Source organism: Aythya ferina, assembly GCF_964211825.1.
Source record: "Aythya ferina genome assembly, chromosome: 15".
NCBI classification, from domain to species: Eukaryota; Metazoa; Chordata; class Aves; order Anseriformes; family Anatidae; genus Aythya; species Aythya ferina.
The window spans coordinates 2,946,587-2,966,768 of NC_140314.1; the positions used below are offsets into that span (position 1 = coordinate 2,946,587).

The 20,182-nt window shown below is 46.3% G+C and overlaps 1 protein-coding gene across 3 annotated transcripts in view; it reads left to right on the top strand.

Moving 5' to 3' along the window:
• TOM1L2 (target of myb1 like 2 membrane trafficking protein) overlaps positions 1-20,182 on the top strand; it is a 51,323-nt gene that overhangs the window by 10,146 nt on the left and 20,995 nt on the right. For all 3 annotated transcript variants that reach the window (XM_084536769.1, XM_084536770.1, XM_084536771.1), the window contains exons 2-8: positions 7,214-7,298; positions 7,737-7,815; positions 9,445-9,594; positions 13,847-13,981; positions 14,947-15,105; positions 15,881-15,997; positions 18,644-18,777. In XM_084536769.1, the coding sequence (XP_084392895.1) occupies positions 7,214-7,298; positions 7,737-7,815; positions 9,445-9,594; positions 13,847-13,981; positions 14,947-15,105; positions 15,881-15,997; positions 18,644-18,777 (859 nt within the window). The remainder of the gene's footprint in view (positions 1-7,213; positions 7,299-7,736; positions 7,816-9,444; positions 9,595-13,846; positions 13,982-14,946; positions 15,106-15,880; positions 15,998-18,643; positions 18,778-20,182) is intronic.

Consider the following 20,182-nt stretch of genomic DNA (forward strand, 5'->3'; position numbering starts at 1 on the left):
AGTTATTGTTTGGCGTTAGGACACATTAAGGTATACGAATTAGGTGTGTGTTTAACAGCTTTTGTGGAATATTTGTCTTGTCTTTCTGTATTTTTTTTGGTGTGGGAGAGCCAAAGGCTCAGCAATCAACTGATTTTGTATTTCTGGTGTTGGTAAACGTGCATTATTCATTCAGCGTGGCGCTGTTTTAATGCTTGAGATTCCCAATTAAGGAACCATCAAAGTAGCTGCCCGCGATCATCCCAAATCCTTGGATAAATGAAACAATGGAAAAATCCTTTGGCAAATGGCAAGCTAAACTCCAAGTTCTGCCTATGGCAATGACCAGATGCCGGTGTGTTTTGGTGCTCAGCACTGTCTGCCTATCCCTGGCCAGAGCAGTAGGCAGATAAACACCAACTTGTTCCGACAGCGGCGTGCTGGTGAGTTCCCCCACGTGGAGCCACATGGGTGAGTTCCAGCCGTCGCAGCCTAATTCAGAAAAAGGCAAACCCGAGGGAGAACATTTTATCATCCGCAAGCTTTTAAATTCAGCTCTTGTGCCTCTCGTCCAGAGAAGAAAGATGGGCACTCTGGGCACGATAATGCCAGAGGAGTGGAAGCGCAGCCAAAGCCATCACACGAGGAAGGACCACGGGTTTGTTGCTCCCCTGCAGTACATCACCCAGCGAACGTCTCCATTCAAATCCACTAAAGCCATTAGCACAGAACCCGCGTTGTAAGGCTGCTTTGCCATTTCTGCTTGAAGGCTTCAGCGCATCGATTTCTGCCGGGAGCAGGTGCCCGTTTGTCAGCCGCCAAGAAGCACTGCGCTTTGCATCCCGTGCCTGTGCGCTGAGACAGGGATCTGGCCAAGGTCACTGCTGGAAAAGGTGTGGTAGTGCACGGTACAGGCTGAATTTTAGGGAGAAATGTCTGTGAATCGTGGAAATGGGTTGTTGAGCTGCTGCCGTGTGCCCTGGCTCTGCAGGACAGCTTTTCACAGCGCGTGGGCTTTCAGGAGTGCACGGTGCACAGGAGGAAGTTTCTGTTGTTCTTCTCAAGCTGAGAATGAGGAAGTCCGAGGGATTTCGCTTTGTTTTAAGGAAGCTGTAGTCTCTTTTCCGCCATCTGTTTGGAAAGGGAGTGACTTGCATGCCCATGTCATTCAGCGAGGCGTGCTGTCAGCGGCAACGATTTCTGCTGATGGGGGAGCTTCATAAAAGTCTTCATTGCATAGAAACACTGAGCTGCTTGGGATCCAGGCTCCAAATGCCTTTTGGGACTGTGACTAAACCCTCATTTGTGCCCAAGATGAGCAAAATCTGAGTACAGGAACTGCCTGGAGTAGGTTGCCCTGCGGGGCCGTTTCTGTCCGATGTGATGGTTGTAGGGCTGTAAGGTCACTCTGGTCTTACAGCCTGCAGATGCATCAGGACCTATGAGATGGGATAAACTCAGCTGGTGAAGCTGATTTGCCCTCCTGCCTACTCTGGTAATATCATAAAGATTTCTGGTTTGGTTTTCTTCTTGTTCAGGTGAGGCTCAGACATGAGAACAAAGGAAAAATCTCTTTTGTTATACAGCACTTAATATTTCTTTAGTATGTGTTGCTCCATTCACCTTGCTTTGCTTCTGAAACTGCTGCGCAGCTACGCTCAGTTAATCAGCTGCAGGTTCCTGTTCCTAAGAGGCTGAATTTCTGGGGGATGTTGAGCGATGGCTTTTCCGTAGCACACCTAAAGCACAGGAATGTTGTAACAAAACTGACAATTCCACGTGCTCTCGAAAAGTCACAATAATTGCGTATTACGTATTCATATTCGCAGGTAAGTGTGAGCTGGGTTGGAAAAGCTTGGCGTTCGGGCGGCAGCTTCAAAAAGAAGCAAATCTGGAAGTTAATTGGAGAAAACGACAGTTCCCAGTCTATCACCCTGCCTTCAAACGGCGCTTGAGCTAAATACTCCTTATGGTTGTACATATCCGCGTCCACAGATTCTCATTATTTTCTTTTATTGTAGAGTCTGCAGTCATTACAGGCTATGATTATTCATTTATTCAGCCCCAGAAACTTTGGCAAAGGAACGAGCAGAGGATAGATGACTTCATCCAAAAGAGTTTCGATGTAAGCATCACTGAAATCAATTGAAAAATCACAGCGGTCAAAGTGGGTGACCAGTGCTGCAGCAGTACAACCCAAATCACGTTTTTCTGTAATGCCTTGCAGTTCAGATTGAGCCCGTTTGTTCTAGCTGACTGGCTTTTTCTTTGGAAGTGTGAAGCTCAGCATTTTCAGAGCAGTGTGAAATAAGGAATGGAAAAAAAGGGCTTGGAGCAGTGAGGTGGCTAATTGAAAAATGCTCTTGGAGCCGTGCTTCCGTACAAAGAAACTGGCAGGTTTTTATGAGCAAGCCGCTTCAGAGGCGAGTTTTGATCTAGAATTTTCAATGATTCACATCTAGTTTTTCATAGCAGCTTTTTAATAAAAGGGGGGAAAAAAAAAAAACACCCTCCTGTTGATTGCTCTAATGCCTAAGTGTCTGTGACTGTCATCTTAAAAGCAGAGGTAGAGAAAGGAAGAGGCTGTGAGGCCCGGGAGTACCCAAGTGTGTTATTCTGGTGTATTGCTCTCTTCCAAGTGAGATGTCTTGAACTCAGGAGCCACCTGAATGCTGAGGATCATTGTTCTTCTCTGCATTTTGCTTGGACAGCTGAAATATGTCTCCGTGGTCTCTGTAAGCAGTCCTCCCCCAGGTTTTCTTGCTGGTGCCGTGCGGGTCGTTGGTGAGTTGTTGAATCCGAGAGGCAAAAGCAGCCACAAAACCTCGTGATGCTTACAGCAAAACAGCTCGGTAAGCTGCAGCTGGGAGCAGAGATGTGATCATCTCATTCAAGAGCTTCTCCTCCCTTGTTGAGCTAGCGTGTGTGTTTTGCATGGCTCTGCAAAACTTTTTTTTGTCTTGAAAGACCTTCGCACGTTCTCTGACAGCGTTTTGGTTTGACCCCAGCTGGTGGGAGAGAGCTCTGCTGAGCTGAAGGGAGGGCAGCCAGCAGGGTGGGAGTAAGAGCCTGCGAATACTGTGCCTTGTCCTGTTCCCTGTCACGTATTATGCAGTGAAACGTAACACATCTGACCCTTTGATTTGCTAATTTCAGTCTTGAAGCACCCCTGGTAAGCAGCTGGGCTGTTAACAGACAAGGCAAAGATTTCAGATCCGCAGTCTTCTGAAATTCCAAGACCAAAGGAAAAGGAGGTTTTGTGCCACTTGAACACCAGAAGTCAGATCCTAGCTGTCAGAGGGGAGGGGAATAATTGGAAATCAGAACTTCAGTGCTTTTGGATCTCTGTAACAGCATGCATCGCCGTGCGTGTTTCTTGCATAAACAGGAGGTGTTATTTTTTTTTTTTGGTGAGTAATTCTTTCCCAAGCGTATAAATCAAGAGTCTCTGAAGCAACATCTGGAAAAGTCTCAGGAGAGAAAGCTGTGATTTCTCTGAGCACAGAGCTCTGCTCATCGAGGAGGTTCCGATACACAGACAGCAAACAACTCCCATATTTTCGTTTGATGCAATCTGTAGCTAGCGCAACGTTTGAGTTTTGCCTTTTCCTTCAGGACCATTATGCAGCACCACTTCCTGATGCTTCCAGATAGACCTTTCGGAGAGATTTTCACCCCAGCCATGCCTGCTGTCATCATTCAGCGCCGAGTAGCTGCTCCCAGGGCTTCCAGCAGGGCTTTACAGCCGTGCATGCGGGACGTGAGTTGATGTGTATGGACTTAAACGGGCTCAGCTGCAATCCTAATGAACATCTTCAGGGTGTCTCCCTTAGCAGGCTCAGAGAGAGGAGCATTAGAAGGGAGGAAAAGGGAAGAGCTAGGATTTCTGCTTTGTCCCATCCGTATGCCATAAAAGTCAGATTTTAAGAGTGTCATCAACATTAAATTGTGATTTTGAAGCAAAAGTATCATGGACTATGTCTGAAAGGGCTGAGAGTGCCTGCTTAGAGGACAACCAGGGTTGGCATGGCTTTGTTGGGTGCCTTTTGAGCTGGGTCCCAGGTGGCTGGTGATGTTTCTGCATTTTTTTCCCTGTACATAGAGGTCCTTTCTCTTGCAGAGCAGAGCTGAGCTAACGCACGTGCACACGCAGTGTCCAAGGTCTGCAGCACGCTGGGCATGGAGTGCCAGCTTGTTTGTCTCTCTACCACAACACTTGGGCTTTAATTTGGGGGAATGTGCTGGGAACTGAGAGCATCCCGTTTCGGAGAGCATCCCCAGCTGTGGTGCTGGGGGCTCTGCACTGTGAGATGCCAGCTCCAGCCCTGCAGCAGCGACAGCCTGCTCCCTCGGGAAGCCACGCAGGGCACCCTCAGCAGCCAGGCTGGGAGCTGCCAGCCCTTGTCTTCTGCAATTAAACCACGCCAGAAACCCTTCGGTTGTGTTCGGGGAGCAGCAGGGAGGGCTCCCGCTGGGATTTTTCTTCCCTTGTCTGACTTGACATTTCATGCACCACCCTGGGGTTCCTTTGGTCTTATCTCAGAGCCCTGGTGGGAACGAGTGCCATTGAGATGCCTTTTAATGAGGCTGAAGTGGTGAGGAACTGGTGATTGTGCACAGTCAGTATTTGCATGCCACTCCTTCACAGTTCTGCGCCGGTGCCCGAAATGTGATTAATTTTGTCAGTCGTATCTATTTGCTGGCTGAGGAAAAGCCTCAGAGGGATGCACGGCTTCTAAAATGTCCGATAGATCCCGGACAGGTTATCGAGTATTTTTAATTTACTGCGTTTTAGATCTGCTGGGAGGGTTTCTCTTAAGGAAGAGTGCAGGCGGAGCCGCTCAGTGTTTTCTGGGCTGCAGGAATTCATCTCCGCGCGAAGCTGCGCGTATCAATCACTTTCATTAGCTGCGTTTTGTTCTGGTAATGTACATAAAGCTTTATTGCCGGAGAACGTGATCTGCCTTCACCTCCCTGCAGTCCTTGCTGCTTAGCAAAACATTGTAGTTAACATTAAAACCCCCTTAATATTCAGAGATAAAAAAGTTGCTGCATCTGCTCCGCTGGGGAAGGTGGTCACCAAAGCCACGAAGGATTTATGAGCGCAGGGTTGCAGAATGAGAGCTTACGCCTTAAACAGAGGGTATTCCTTAAGCTGGGCATTTGATTTATTTCCTTAATCTAAAACTATATTAACGAATTTGTGTGTTCTTGACAGCATTTGACATCAGGCAGCGACTTAGCAATATTCATCGTCTCTGCTTCTGCTATAATCGCTTCTTAAAAACGAGCGTGGAAAACGCTGATCCTGCACAAAGTTGCGCTAGCAGCCCATTCATTCATTGCTCTTGTAAAGCCCATTTAGTTAAGGTTTATTTTGACAAAATGTGTCTGTGGCGCTGCTCCGTGGCTAAAAAAATGGGGCTGTGATGGAGACAGCAAGGTGCCGAGATGCTGCTGCGGGTAGGATGGTGGGGATTGTGGTCCCCAGTGACCTCGATTCGCATTTCCCATCAGAGATCTGGAAGGGACAGCGAAATCCTCTGTTCCCAGAAAGTTTGCTTACCTTTTAATTCTTTTTTTTCCCTTTGCATTTCTGTTCTTTAGTTAGCGTAACGTGTGGGGGAGACCGCGTGGGCTCAGGACGCGCGGTTGTCTTTTTTGGAAATCAGCTCTTTTTTCCCCCCCGCGGGTGCTTTGTAATTCGGAACAAGAGTCGGGAGCTAATTTTAGTCTCTTCTCCGGCGACGGAGCCCACGAGCACTTGTCATGTGTAGCAGCTCGTCCTTTGCAGCGTGCCTGACCCAGATTTGCCGCTGCGCTGCTCTCAGCTGTCACAAAGGAGTTAACCGACGGCGGGGAGGGTTCGCGTGCCGTCTGCCCGAGCAGCTTTACGTAGCCGGGAAGAGCTCCTCCAGACCCAAAGCAGAGCGGGCTGTCAGCTCTGCTTTGGTGAAGAAAGGCAGCGTGCTGCACCGAGGGAGTTTCTCTTGCCCGAGTGAACCCTGCCGGGAGGTGCTGGAGGAGCCGGGGAGCTCCGCAGCCTCCCTGCGGGGTGAGCCGCGTGCCGTGCGAGTGGTGAGCCAGGAGAGCATCCCTCGGAGGCCTTTCCCATGGCCTCTCCTCCAATTTTGGGGATAAACGGCTTCTTTTCGGCACCCTCCGCTTGGGTGTTGCGTGTGCTGTCACCGCTGTCCTCGGCGGAGCTGGTGTGCCGGGGACAAGCCGCCCAAACCCGAGTTACCCAGAGACGTTGGCTTCTTTGCAGATAACATCCCATAATGAGGGCCTGCGGGCGTCGATGTCCTCAGCCGCAGCGATAAAAATGTTAATGGAAAAAAGCATTGTTGGTAAACAGAAAAAGGGATGTGCGAAGTGCTCGGAGCCTGGCGCTCTGAAACAAAATCTGCCTGGTGCTGGGGACAGATTGGGATCGGATGGGAAGACAGAAGGGCGGTTGGAGAAGATGGTACCTGCGGCTTTGGTTCTGACTTGAAGCGTTTAGAAATATTTTCTCAGTTTATTTTACGTTAGAGAGGGGAAAAAAAGCTTTTGTTTGCCTTAATTGGATGCCAGGCATCTGTAGAAAACCCAGACTAATTAGGAAGAGAAGGTCCTTTTCAGGTTAAAGCTCCCCTTTTGAGGTCTCCTGGGCCACAGACTTCACACTGAACTCTGCAGCCCTTCTATTTGCAGGTCGGGTTCGAATGCTGCCAGCGAGAAGCGCGAGGAATTCAGGGGATGTTCTAGGCACCGCTCGACAGAAACCTATTGATTTAGAAGGAAATCCCAAGGAGGAAATAGTTCTTGTCAACTGCCTGCTTGAAGTTACGGCTGCGCTGCTCTTGCAGTCGCCTATAAATTAAACTCCCAGCAGTTGGCATCTGCCACTGTCACAGTGCCACGGGTCAGCCTTCCCCCAGAATTAAACGTGATGCCCGAGCGAGTTACCTGCCGTGCGAGCAGGGAGGATGCAGCTGGGAGCAGTGCACGGCCCCGTTGTGGTTAGGGGATTGGGGACACAGCGTGGGACAGAGGGACGCAGCGCCCAGCCCCCTGGCGAGCTGATATCGAGGGGCTGTGGCACAGGAGTGAAGAGTGGGACTTTTTTTTTTTTTATTCTTTTTCTATATTTCTTTTACTGGATAGTTTCAGCTCAAAGTAACAGAAGATGGATTGAAGTACCTAATCAGGAGGATGTGAAAAATATATATGTTTTTTTTTTTCTTTACAGAAAAGGCCACAGATGGCTCTCTGCAGAGTGAAGACTGGACACTTAACATGGAGATCTGTGACATTATCAACGAGACAGAAGAAGGGTATGCTCTGTTTCAGCCTGCTTTGAAAGGTTCATGGACAGTTATCTCCCGTGTTGCATTCAGCACGTGAAGAGGTGCAGTGTGTCTGGGGCAGGTGCTCATAGTTTGCATACGAGTTGCTTGATTCTCCTTTTCCTTACACGTTTCAGAGAAGTGCTGTGAGACTCGGCACGCTGTGAGCTAGGTCTCTGCGTGGGAGGGCTGGCATGAAAAACATCTTGTTGGACTGGGTACCAAGTTTGTGCTTCTGGGGTTCTTTTCAGCAGGTGTATCTCTTCTCGGTGTGGCAGTGTTATTAATTTGAGCCACTTGAATAGGAAGCTTCTCTGATGCATCTCCTTCAGCATCAGAAAAGCTGTGCTTCTTGCAGTTTGCCAGAGAACTGGTGGCTGTGAAAAGTGTGTGAGAGCTTTCTAACAAGACGTGTTTCTCCTTCAGCCCAAAGGATGCCATTCGAGCGCTGAAGAAGAGGCTGAACGGAAACAAAAATTACAGAGAGGTCATGCTGGCTCTGACGGTGAGTGGAGGCAGGCTGGAATGCCTCTGAAGAGCAGATCCCTTTTCTTTGGTCACTTTGTTTTTTTTTTCCTGGGACTCTCCTGAATGTGCACACTCTTTGCTTTAACAGTCACTGCTCTGCCCTTTTCCCTCCAACTGCCTCCTCGTTCCCTTGACAGGAGTTACTGGAAGCTTTGCATAGCATTTTCCTGACTCAATTGATTTCTGCTTTTGTCTGGGCTCTTATCCACCCCAAGGACTGACTGAGGAAAGTTGAGTAGCCCAAATGGGTCCGTACCCTTTGGGGCTTTGTCTTCTGCTTCCATCCCCGTATGCCCAACTGTTTCTCCACCCCAAGACAACAGCTGTGGGCACATCTCCAAGTGATGATGATGAACTCGCCGTATTTTCAGCTTCCTAAGTAGCTGACGCTGTGAGCGGATCTCTGTAGGAGACTTATTAATTTATGCTGATCTAATTTCCCTCAATAAAGTGTAAATCATATTCTGTGCACTTGCACGGCACCGCTAAGGTGTGAGATAATTTGCCAGTGACCTTTCCTCCTGATGGCTGGAGCTGGGCTTTCCTGGGTAGTGCAGCTCTCCAGAAATCGTGGTGTTGGGCAGGCTCTGCACCGCAGCGGGCTGAGGAATGAGCAGCAGGAACTAGATGGAGTTATGCTGCTGCGGGCAGGTGATCTGTATGGTTCTTTCACACAGCTCTTGTTGCATCTCCCTGATGAAGCGTGACTGTACTTTCTGTCTTCTTGCTATTTCCTATCCTGGATTGTCACTTTGACAGATTACCAAGGACCAAGCCACGAGATTAGCCATTGCACAGGAAAGAGCAAAATTCATCAGGAATGAGTCCGTGTCATCAGGGCTGATGAAAGTAGCTGAAGGAGCAGAGTAATTACAGACTCCTCAGATAGAGAGTTGCAGCGGTTATTAGGCATGGCTGTGAGGAGAAGTGACGCAGTGGATTTATCTCCATGCTAATCATGTTCTTCAGAGAAAAATCAACAGCTGTTCCTCCATGGCAGTTGAATGGCAAGTGGAACGTGCCTCCAGCTAGGTTGCAGGGGGAAAATGTGTCAAAGTATAACCTGCCAGAGCATTCGCAAGGGAGTGTTTTGAATGAGTGGAGATCATTCACCTGAATTCCCAGCCCGAAAACATGACTTGTAGCTCAGAGCAACTGGATCCAGCTGTGTCCCAGGTACACAGACAATGGTGGAGTGTCACAGCACGGTGATATCTCACGGTGACAGGATGTCCTCTGTCTTACCCGCTCTTGATGTGATGTGCTGTATTTAGCTGCTGAGCTGTGCAAGTTGGAAAGTTTTGCTTTGAAGAGGAAAAAACTTTATATTTCTTTACCTTGAAAACAAGCAAAAGTGGATCACAAAAGTGCCTCATGTATTAACGATAGGTGAGCTATGTAAAAATGTGTGAGAAGGAAGCTTTTTGGCAATACTAGGGAAGAAAAGATGAAGAACTGAGAATACAAGACTAAATTTCCCTCTACCTTTTTCCCTCTCCCATCAAAAGATATAAAACAAAAACAAAATCAGAAGCCAACCACATAGCTGCTGTGTGCGTGATCAAGCTTTGCTCCAACAATAAATGTATTTTTTGTGTGTGTGTAGGTGTTGGAGACCTGTGTGAAGAACTGTGGCCATCGCTTTCATGTCTTAGTGGCAAACCGTGACTTCATAGATGGCGTTCTGGTGAAAATCATCTCGCCCAAGAATAATCCCCCCACGATTGTGCAGGATAAAGTACTAGCGCTGATTCAGGTACACAGCTTGTCTCTGCTTCCATATGTCGCTGCCTGGAATAAGGACTGTCTGCTTCGGTGCTACGCATCGCTAAACATGCTGTCATCATTAAAAAATGTAGCAAGATTTTTACATGTAAAAACAAACAATATCTCCAGATTGGCAGGGAAGAGCAGACAGGCACATGCACAGAAATTGTAGCCAGGGAGAAATGTCTGGATTCTAGTTAGAGAGAGAGCACTCTGCTCGAAAACAAGAGGACTTAATAAAAGATAAGTGGATGGCTTTGCAATTTAACAGGCAAATCTAGGAGCTGGAGACCTGCTCCTGTGATGGGCTTGTCATCTGAGGCCAGGAAATTTTAAAAGACAATTGTGCTCTTGCTGTTAGTTGAAAAACACTTGCCTTTCTGTGCCTGTTCCCCTGAATATAAAACAGAGCCATTCCTCTTCTTCTCAAAGTATTCTGAATTCCTTTTAAAGATGGCTACAGGAAAGTAAATGATCATATTGGAGATAAAATGTTTTTTTTTTGTGTCCTTTCTCTGGTTATCTTGCAGTGAAAGTGTGCTGTCAGATCATTGTCTGCAGCAGGGATGTTCAGGCATAGGCCTGCCTGCCACTTTTCCTTCTGTGCAGCATAACAATAAACAGCCATGTTAATTCCACAAGCCATTAGCAACACATGAGGAAACATTGGTGCCTGCCTGGAGGAAATTTCACAATTATAGGAAGCTTTATCACTAAGCTCCTACAGGCTATTGCATACAGCAGAGATTAAAAGACACTGCATATTTAAAATTATGTAAACCTGCTGCAATGTTTCTTGTGGGATGGTATTTACAAACACATAGCATAGTTTTCTAAATATATTTCAGATTTTTGTGGCAAAGCATGCAGTTGCATTTCTGCTGTTTTATTTGTTGTTTGGGTACACAGGCAGGACATTGTTGGAGCATGAGAATGTAAATAAGTGATTTCCAAAGAGGAAACAGTCTGGGTGGGGACACAAGGTGGGCATTTCACTGGGGCACGTGGGGTCCCTCTATTTCTGGTCTCTGATCTCAATGTTGTGCTATTATAAAGAAAAACAAAAAAAGCCTTAATGAAATCATTAAAAATAATTCCTGTGGATGTGACTGAGCCCTCAGGCTCCTGCCTGCTCGGGTGGGAGAGCTGGTGCATGCAGTGATGGTCAATGCTGTCCCGTAAGGAGAAATTTTGTTCATGTTTCCATGCTCATTGCTCTCCTACACTGATTTAGAGGATGTTACTCTGAGTCCTGGGTTTATGTGGGCTGCAAGGTATTAATGGAACTAAGATGGAGGTGTTTGCAGCATAACCAAAAAGCCCCAGTCCTTCCCTCAGTGTTTAAGATTAAGCAGAGCTTTATCTGAGCAGACGTAGTGCAGCACAGCTAAAAGCCTCGCTGTGTCCGGGTGCTAAATGCCTTTTGGTACAAAAAGCCTGGGAATTAGGAAAGTTGCCTGCGGATGGGTCTCATCTGCCCTATGGACATGTGCACCTGGAGTGTCCAATATGTCATAACCACTTTGCTCAGCTTAGGCTGTGCTCATTAGAGCTCCCTGCAGTTGGAGTTACTTCTGTTCCAGGGGGGCTGAGCTCTTCTCAGCTCTGCTCCTCTAACATTACATTTATCCCCTTCTGGAGGCTTTTTACAATTTGATATCAGGGAATTAATACGAAGAGAAAGGAGGGGATTAATAACACAGACTTGGAAGCATGGAAAAAGGCTGTACAACCAGCACAAGTCTTCAGCCATATAGCTCTTGTACTCCCGGGCCTTTCCCTAGCAGGAGTAGATAAAGCTCCATGCAATTTCTTATCTAGAGACTTGCCTGTTTTGAGACATTGGGCATCTTGTGTCTCACTTTCCCAACCCATTTCCCATTGTACTGAATTAGCATGTATTAAATAGTGTTTATCCTTCCTCCTTCACCTTGATAAAAGGCCTCTGTTCCTTACTGCTGTGTCCCTGCTAAGAGCTGCCATATCACCTCAGAGTTCGCACCACCTTGGTGCCACCTTGCTGGGCATCAAAGATGAAGCCCGGGGAGATTTTTAGTGGCATGGCATTCTTTTGAGTGTCTGGGACTGGAAAAAATGTCTCGTGATGGCACTGATTCGGAGGCTGGGTTTGCAATGTATTTAATTAACCTTTTTGGGCACGCAGAGTGCCAAGTGGGGCCTAGACAGCAGCGTCCTGAAGCGCCTATCTTTGATCGTCTGGCCCAAAGCCTCCAAAGGTCTCAGATCTCAGTTTCAATCTCACCTCTGTCATACGCTGCTTCGGACAATGGCAAGCCTAAGCTCTCTGTGTAGCTCCTTATCTGTAAAGCAGAGCTAATATTACCTCTGCCTCGTTGAATTGTAAGCTGTCTGGGACAGGGATTGTCGAACAACGCGTGTAGCAGTGCTCAGGACAATGGTGCCCAGTCCTGGATGTGACCTCCACGAGACGTGTTGGTACAGATAACGTCCCCAGCTCAGGCAGATGAGAAGTACAAATGTAAGTATCTCCTTTCTCCAGCAGAGTCGTAGGAGAGGGAATATGTTAGAAAGGCAGAGTGCAGATGAAGTGAGTTCTGTCCTTAATGCCCAGGGAAGCAGGGGATGCATTAGTACATCCTCCTGGGCCAGCAAGCCTCGTGAAAGGAGGCAGCAGGCTTTTGCCTCTACGTTTCTTCTGAATGACGATTAAATAAAACATCCCTTGCTGAACATTTTTCACTCTTACTTGCAAATAGAGTTGAAGTGGGGAGCACCATTATGGAGAAGCAACGTTCAGATGACTCCTGACATAAATTGATAATGCAGAGGCAGTGCGAGAGCAGAGAGGTACCTGCACAGTGAATGTCTCCGTGATAATGAGGGACGGTTTTGAAGGTCACTTCCAAGAAAACTGAATGGCTCGTTGCAGTCCGAGCTGGTTTCCATGGCTCAGATGGGGCTGTTTGGACTTGCGCTGCATCAGAACATTAATTTACTTGAGCAAAGCTAAGAAGCAAACACAGAATTGTTAGCTTGCAGGCGATAATAGGTTGTCTCCTGAGCACATAGGGTAGGAAATGCTCTTAGAATAGAACAAATTACAAATGCACATTAAAAGTTAATATTATTTCTTATCTTGTTTTGCTACCTTTGATTTCTCTCCTCTTCAGTACGAAGCAGGGTTTAAAAACAGCTTTTAAAATAAAAATAGTCAAAGAACTGCTGTAAAAGGGATGACTAAATGAATTAAGTTCAGAGCCCACACACATCTCTCAGTAGTTCTGGAGCCCACTTCTACTCTACCTCACTTACGTGGGGGCTTGGTGGAATGCTTCATTTTTAATTGAGTTAAAAATAGAGTTAATATTGCAGTTTTTCCTTCCCCTAAATTGTTAATACCTGGCAAATTTCCAGAAAAAAAAAAAAAAGAAAGGGGGTAGACTCTTTCAGGATGTTACGTTGTGAACAGCTTCATGAGTACGGGAGGCTGGCTGGCGAAGAGAAGCACTTAGTGCTCCCAGTGAAGGAAAAGCTCAAATATGAATTGAAGTCTTTTTAGACACGAGAGGGCTCAAGCGGGAGAGATATTACGAGTGTTCTGGCTGTGGGAAATTCTCCCTTTAAGCTTGCTCTTTCTGACACTGCGGGGTGTCTTAGTGTTGGATATGCTCCATAAGAATACAGGCTTCATTAGTTCTGCTGCTCGTGGCACTGCATGTTTTGCGATATAAGAAGCTCAGAAACAGCCCTCTTTATTTAAGTTTGGTCCAAATAAAATACTGACAAAAACTTGACAGATGTGTTTTTTTTCTTCCTTGATAGATGAGGATGTTTAACAGAATAAATTAAGGTTATGTAGGATTGCTGTGTGACTTCATAAATGTTGCCTAGATCGATTTAATCTTTCATGCAGGCTTTTTTTTGGTGGGTCATTGGCCACAGGATATGAAGAAAAGATCAGCATGCAATCAGTGCTACGGAGAGGAGCTTGGAAGAGGCTTTCACTTGCATTTATAGATCCTGATGAAGCGGGGCTGTACGAAGCTAATGTGCACTGGGTTGCTGTCTGCGTTACAGTCATATAAAGTGCCTACGTGACTGTCTTGATAACGTTTGTAGGATCTTTCAGATCAGGTTTAATGATTACAGCTTCCCTTTGAGGCTGAAATATGTGAAAGCTTTTGTAGTTAGTACCCAAGGTCAGGATGTATCAGGAACTTCACTGGGAAGGTTTGTGGATAATCCCTCGTGTTTTCCAGGCTTGGGCTGATGCCTTTCGAAGTAGCCCTGATTTAACTGGAGTAGTGCATATTTATGAAGAACTCAAGAGGAAAGGCATAGAGTTTCCCATGGCAGATCTTGATGCTTTATCTCCAATCCACACACCACAGAGGGTAAGTTGCAGCATTGCAGTGCCGGGGGCATTTTCCAGAGACGTGGAGATAGTTGGGTGACTGTTCTTTTTTCTCCTCCTGTTTTTCTGAATTGGGCTTATTTTCTCACTTCTGAAAAGACCTTTTTATAGCGAAGGGGCATGTAATAGAAGCATAATACAGCTGCATTTTGGCTGGTTGATAAAGTAATGGTTTCTCCTCCCTGGAGTCAAGCATCATACTGAAAAGAGTTTTGAGGTTTGTACACTTGTCTCGTACCACAAACCCACCAGATAAATGCAGCTAATTTGCTCAAATAGAGAGCAGAAGGATATGTGATGCAGATTTGCTTCCTTTTCTCAGTACTCTACTTGTTTCTGTTAGTGATAAGCCTGAACCAAAGCCTGTCTTTTAAAGGTGTACAGAGTCTGAATTTCCCACTGATCCCATGGTAACGTGAGGTCTTTATACCTTTGAACAGTTAGGCCTGTAAAGTTGACAAAACTGCTGCTAGTAAGTAACTTTATGATCACAGGTGTGCTGATTATTCACCCTGAGAAGTTAATGAGTCTTTGAAGTGGTAAATGCAGATGATCAGGGCTGAAAGATTGCAATCCTTGTGTCAAGATCAATTAAATCCGGTATCTATTTATCACATCATCTTTTGTAAGCCTGCAGTTTAATTCCCAGTTTTAAATTATTTACAGTTATTTATCTTTAGCTCCTGTTTTCATGTTTCTTCTCACTTTTCTTGTAAAGATAAATTAACTTAAATGCACGTGGGTTGGGTCAAAACATACGGGCATGCATTTTGGTTGCAGCTGGCTGTTTATGGGCTGGCCTGCTAGTCTGTTTTCATGACTACACTGACCTTTTCCACAAGGTACAATTATGTTCTATATTTGAACATATCTGGCCTGAGGTTGCTGACAAAGCAAGTGCCGTCACCATTCAGCTTTTGAACTCTTGTCTTTCTGATGTGGCAGAGTGTTCCCGAAGTTGATCCTGCAGCAAATATGCACAATTCACAGTCTCAGCAAAGGATGAGCACCAGTTCTTACTCTTCAACTTCTCCAACGGCGTATTCTGCTCCTCAGGCTCCAGCTCTGAACGTGACTGGTCCCATCACTGCTAACTCTGAACAGGTATTGGGATGATTATTCTTCTGAGTGTGACTAAGCAGATCAAATTAAAAGCTAGTTTGCAGAGGAACTCTGGTTTTAACTCTTCTGACTTTAATTGCCTAAGAAAGTCTGGTTCTGCTTAGTAATCTTTCCTCCTATTGTGCTGTAAAATCTAGGGTTATTTGTACATGTGGCCTCCTAATGGCAGCAGTTATGAAACCTCAGTCTGATACACCAATCGACACAGCAGTTGTGCTGTAGGTAGACAGTTACTCCCACGAGCCCCACGCCTTCAGAGGCACAGAATGTCTTGCAGATGCAGTAAGCCTTTCCGACAAGGACTTAAGCCTGCATGCCTAAGACCCTAGCAAATGCCCTAATATAAGCTCAGCTTTTCTCTGTGCAAAAATAGTAACTTCAGAGCCAAAGATCATGCTCAAAAGTTGTATATCTTTCCCCATATTTGAGTGAGATACACAAGGTATACTGCAACCAAAATCTGTTTTTAGCTGCTGTTTCCAATTACTTCCCTTCCATACGAGCGTAGCACATCTGGCTTTGTGATACTGACCAGTCCTACAAAGTTCTTTTCTTTTTCTGTTGCTTTTTCTAAAACTGTCTCCTGGGTAAAAGGTTTTTTGCCTTTAACTTTTTTTTTTCCCTCCAGTAGAATACCCAGAGCTTCCGATATTAAGTCAGACAGAACCAGATGTATCACAAAGTCAGTTCTTGAAAAATCATCTGCTTAAAGCCACAAGCCTGTGTAGCATCTTGCTGTCTTTTTACCCCAAAATAGATTGCCCGGCTGCGCAGTGAACTGGATATTGTTCGTGGGAATACAAAAGTGATGTCTGAAATGCTGACAGAAATGGTACCTGGACAAGAGGATTCCTCAGACCTTGAGTTACTCCAGGTAATGCTTCCCTAGCAGATACGATTCTGATCCTTTCTGTGCTTGAGTGTTTTTTGAGGGGGTGGCTTTTGTTGTCGTTCACTTCAGTGCCTTGGCTTGCTTGGTTTACATAACGAATTTGGGCTATGCTTGACCCCAGGTAGTCTCATCACTTAATGTTCTTCATTTATTAAAGCTTCTAGTGACGAGGATTTCCTAACTTCCCTTGAAACCTGCTCCAGTGCCTTCTTGCCCATGTAGCTATTTTTTTTCCTAATGTTGAACATAAAGTCGTCTTTACCACAACACAGCCTAAAATTGCCATGGGCTCGGTAAGCACTGAGCGTTTCTGCTGCTTTCAAGTCCTCTGTCATCACTCATGCGATGGTAAAGCATTTCCAGTCACTGCAGGAAAGAACACTCCGTATTTCCAGCTGGACTAAATATTGCCAAGGGTCTGTGGATTCTCTGCATCTCGAAATATATGAACTCTCCCTCCAGATGTGCTGTAGCTTCTCCTGAAGCCAGTGGCTTAAGGCAGGAGCTCAGCTGAAGTTTCCTGCTGTCCAGAGGGTTTGATGGAGTACCCAGAAGAGTTTTCTTTCCTGGAAAGTCTCAATCCAGAGCTGTATTTATTATCTCAGAAAACTGTATTAGCTGAGCTCTTGGGTCAAGCTTCATATCTGCTTCCCCAGGCTGGTGGTAGCGGGGTGCCCTTGGCTGAGGAACAAATGCAGCACAGATGAGGAATACTGTGATCTGGCATTCCAGCTGCTGCTCTTAACGTGGTATTTGCCTTTTCCATAGCTTCAGAAATAGGCTGCTGTTTTGATCCTCCAGCAGGGAGGATGGGCTCCCACAATAGTACATTTGGAGGGAGGCAGGGAATTGCTCTCTGTGATACATCAGAGCTTGAAATCCATCCAAAAGCCGGTCTCTCCCATGCAGCGGTATTGTGTGTTTGTCTCAGAGCCACGATGGCATCTGATGAGAGGCTTTGCAATAAAGAGCCTTTCAGTTCCTGCCCAATTGGGTTGGACGGCTCAAAGCAAAAGAAGCTTCCAGGAAACCATGACAGACCAAAACCGTGTAGAACGGTTTGCTTACATTCAGAAATAACTACTAACATCTTGACAGCGTAAGCTCACGGCGTAGCTCTAAGGTTAAAGAACTTGATCGTAAAATGGAGCGACAGCAGCGATTCTTCGTTCCAACTGGTTCCCTTCGACGGATGCGTCCTAAATCTGAATCACAGAGCTGGTGAGAACCCGTTTTTGATGACAAAGGGCGGTTAGTCTTTTGAAAGCTGTGAGCCGGGTGCCGTATGCAAGGACTCCTTGCTTTGAGGTTTATATAGCCATCCTCCTTAAATAATTCCTGACATTTTCTCCAACAATCAAATGTAAACAGCTTGCTAGAGAGCCAGCTCTGAGCAGAATAGATAGGTACTGTCAGCCCTCTCGGAAAGGCAGCAAACAAACCTCTGAAATGTCACAATCTGCTTCTAAAGTGATGGGATCAAAACTGACATTGGAGAACACATTCTTCAAGCTGTTAAGGCAGCTGGATTGCACTAGGTGAAATTTATCCAGAGCTTAGGATGTCAGACCAAGCAAGGAAAACAAACACATTTTTGCTTTCATCCCGAAGGTTGTGTACCAACAAGTCATCCTTGTTTAGTGCTGAATTTTTGCTCTGAAGTGGAGCTGGGGGGGGCGGGAGATGACGAAGGGACATGCTTTAGTTGAAATGTCAGTGCTTATTGAAGTAAAACCGTGGGTCTAGTCAGTGGCGCCGTGCCATATGTCACGTTTCTTCTTGTAGTTCCTCCTCGACATACCAGTCAGCTCTGACCTTTGGTCTCGAGGCCTTTCAGACCAACGGGGGTAAAAAAAAATTCTGCTAAGTAATTGGTGATCAAAGAGGTGTCCTGGAAGCAGGAGAACTCCTTCAGGCAAACTCACACCCAGGTTTCTTGGAATGAGAGACTTCTAAAATAAATCCCCTCACTCTGTATTCTTTTAAAACGTTCTTCTGAAACTTCCCACTGCCTTTTTGCTGTCCTTGCCTGTGGGCTCGCTCAGGTGATGGGAGTGTTTCTGTGTGCAGTGCAGTTCTGAGCGAGGCGCTCATCTTTTCATGCTCCTGCTCCTTGTAGTGTGTTCACCCTCATCTTCTCTGGCAAGTTCTGCGTCCCCAGCCCTTCTCTTCCAGCTGTGTAGCACACATTTAGCTACTGGTGGTAGCCCTGATGAACTTTTTTCCCCACTTGTTCCACCGCGTGCATCTTTTAGTTTTTGAGGATGATGCCGTCAAAAAGAGCAGATGGAGTTTTCGTTGGAAACTCTCTTCTGGAAAGCTGTTGTATTACCATGTTTTATTCTTAAAACAGATCACTAAAGTACAGTTATTTATTTTCTGAAGAGCTCAGAGTTAAAGAAGAATCAGGATGTTGAATTGTAAATAGGCTCTCAAGGTTTTATGCCATCGTCTCTTGAAGGGCATGTTTGATTAGATGTGCTTTTGGGTGACATTTAATCATGCAAAGATAGACTTGTCTTAGTGTTTCTCAGCTGGGGGATATGTTTGGCTGTGAACAGAGCTCAACTAAATCTACTTATTGCTAGCTGCTTATCAGAATGTGTGTGCACAATGCATTCCTTGTAGGAACTGAACCGAACCTGTAGAGCTATGCAGCAGAGAATTGTGGAGCTTATCTCACGAGTGTCCAACGAAGAAGTCACAGAGGAGCTGCTGCACGTGAATGATGATTTAAATAACGTCTTCCTCAGATACGAAAGGTGAGGCACCTTTTCTGTCAACTGTTTACATTTGTTCCGGGATTTTATTCATCTGTTAAAGAGGTCAGTTGATGGAGATGGCCAACTGGGCCAATGGTCCAGCGTAACAAAATGCGGAGAGCCAAACCACAGAAAGCATTCACAAAATCCTTCTGTTGTCTTTTATGGTAACGTTCTGACTTCAATTGTTGCTTTAAATCCTAAGATTTTATTTTTTTTTTGTCCTTGCAGTTGAATTTTTCCAGGGACTGTCTGTAAAATGCAGGGCAACTTGGTGCAAAACTCTTTGAACTGGCGGAGACGTGAGCCCGTCCGTCCCTGCTGGGTGGTGCTGCACGAATGTAGGAGCTTGGGGCTGAAAATAGCACAACCCCGGCTGCTGGTTCCACTTTGCTAGCTTAGGCTCTGCACAAATGCTTGTGCTGCTTCCTGGCTCAGGGAGGCTCCTGTGAGCTCTCTCTGCCTTCTGATCTCTGAGCTTTCTCCTTTCAGCCCCGGTGCAGGGGGAGCTGCCTGATGCGGGCACGGCCTCCGTGCGTGTAAGGCTTTTTGTTTTTAAAGAACGCTGAAAATCTTGAAAAAGCCCGGCTTGTGCAGAGCTGGGCTTTTTTGAAGAGCTGATCTGCAGGCATCATCCCCAGGGGCGGGACTTGGGTCAGAGGACTTTCAGCATGTCAGACAAAGGCGCTGTCAGCCACATCTGCTGCAGGAGGTGACACGTGATGCGGCAGTCTTGGGAAAGTTTAATCTTCCCCGTAATGACAGGCCTGGGGAGTGAGGCACTAAAGAGTACCCTTTGTTCCTTGTTCTTAGCACAGGGCTTTGTTTCTCAAGCCTTTAAAAATAAATTAGACTCCAGATCTGTGAATCTGTGCTGTCACGGCAGAGGCTGGAAAGAAGGCTCTGTGGCCTCAATTCTGTCTTTGATTTAGCCCTTCAGAGGAGATCGGGGCAAACTTTGAAACAAATGCTGGCTTTTTGTGGGAGATGGCGTGCGTTTCATGCACGAGCGTAATTCTACAAGGGGCAGAGTGTAACTGTCACTGAGGCTTAGTTTGGTCACCCTTCATATTTTTTCCACCTTCCTCCATCTGCAGCTTTGCAGCCCGTAGCCGAAGTGTTTGTAATCGTTGCAGACTGCGAGGTGAGCAGTGTTAGCAAGCTCTTCGTGGTACAGCAGCTGCACTGGTCTGAGCCTTTCAATAAATCCCAGCTCCTCCCCTGTTGTTCCAAAAGCTCCGCATCCATCACACTGATTTCTGGTGTGGGTACCAAGCTCTGGCAGTGACTGAGGCAGGAGCTCTGGCCGTCGCTCTGGAGCTTTGGATGTAAAGGAACGTGTGCTTCATAAGCCTTCTGGTGAGAAATAGGAGGTGGGAGGTGTCGTAGGTTTCCAGTTCAGGGA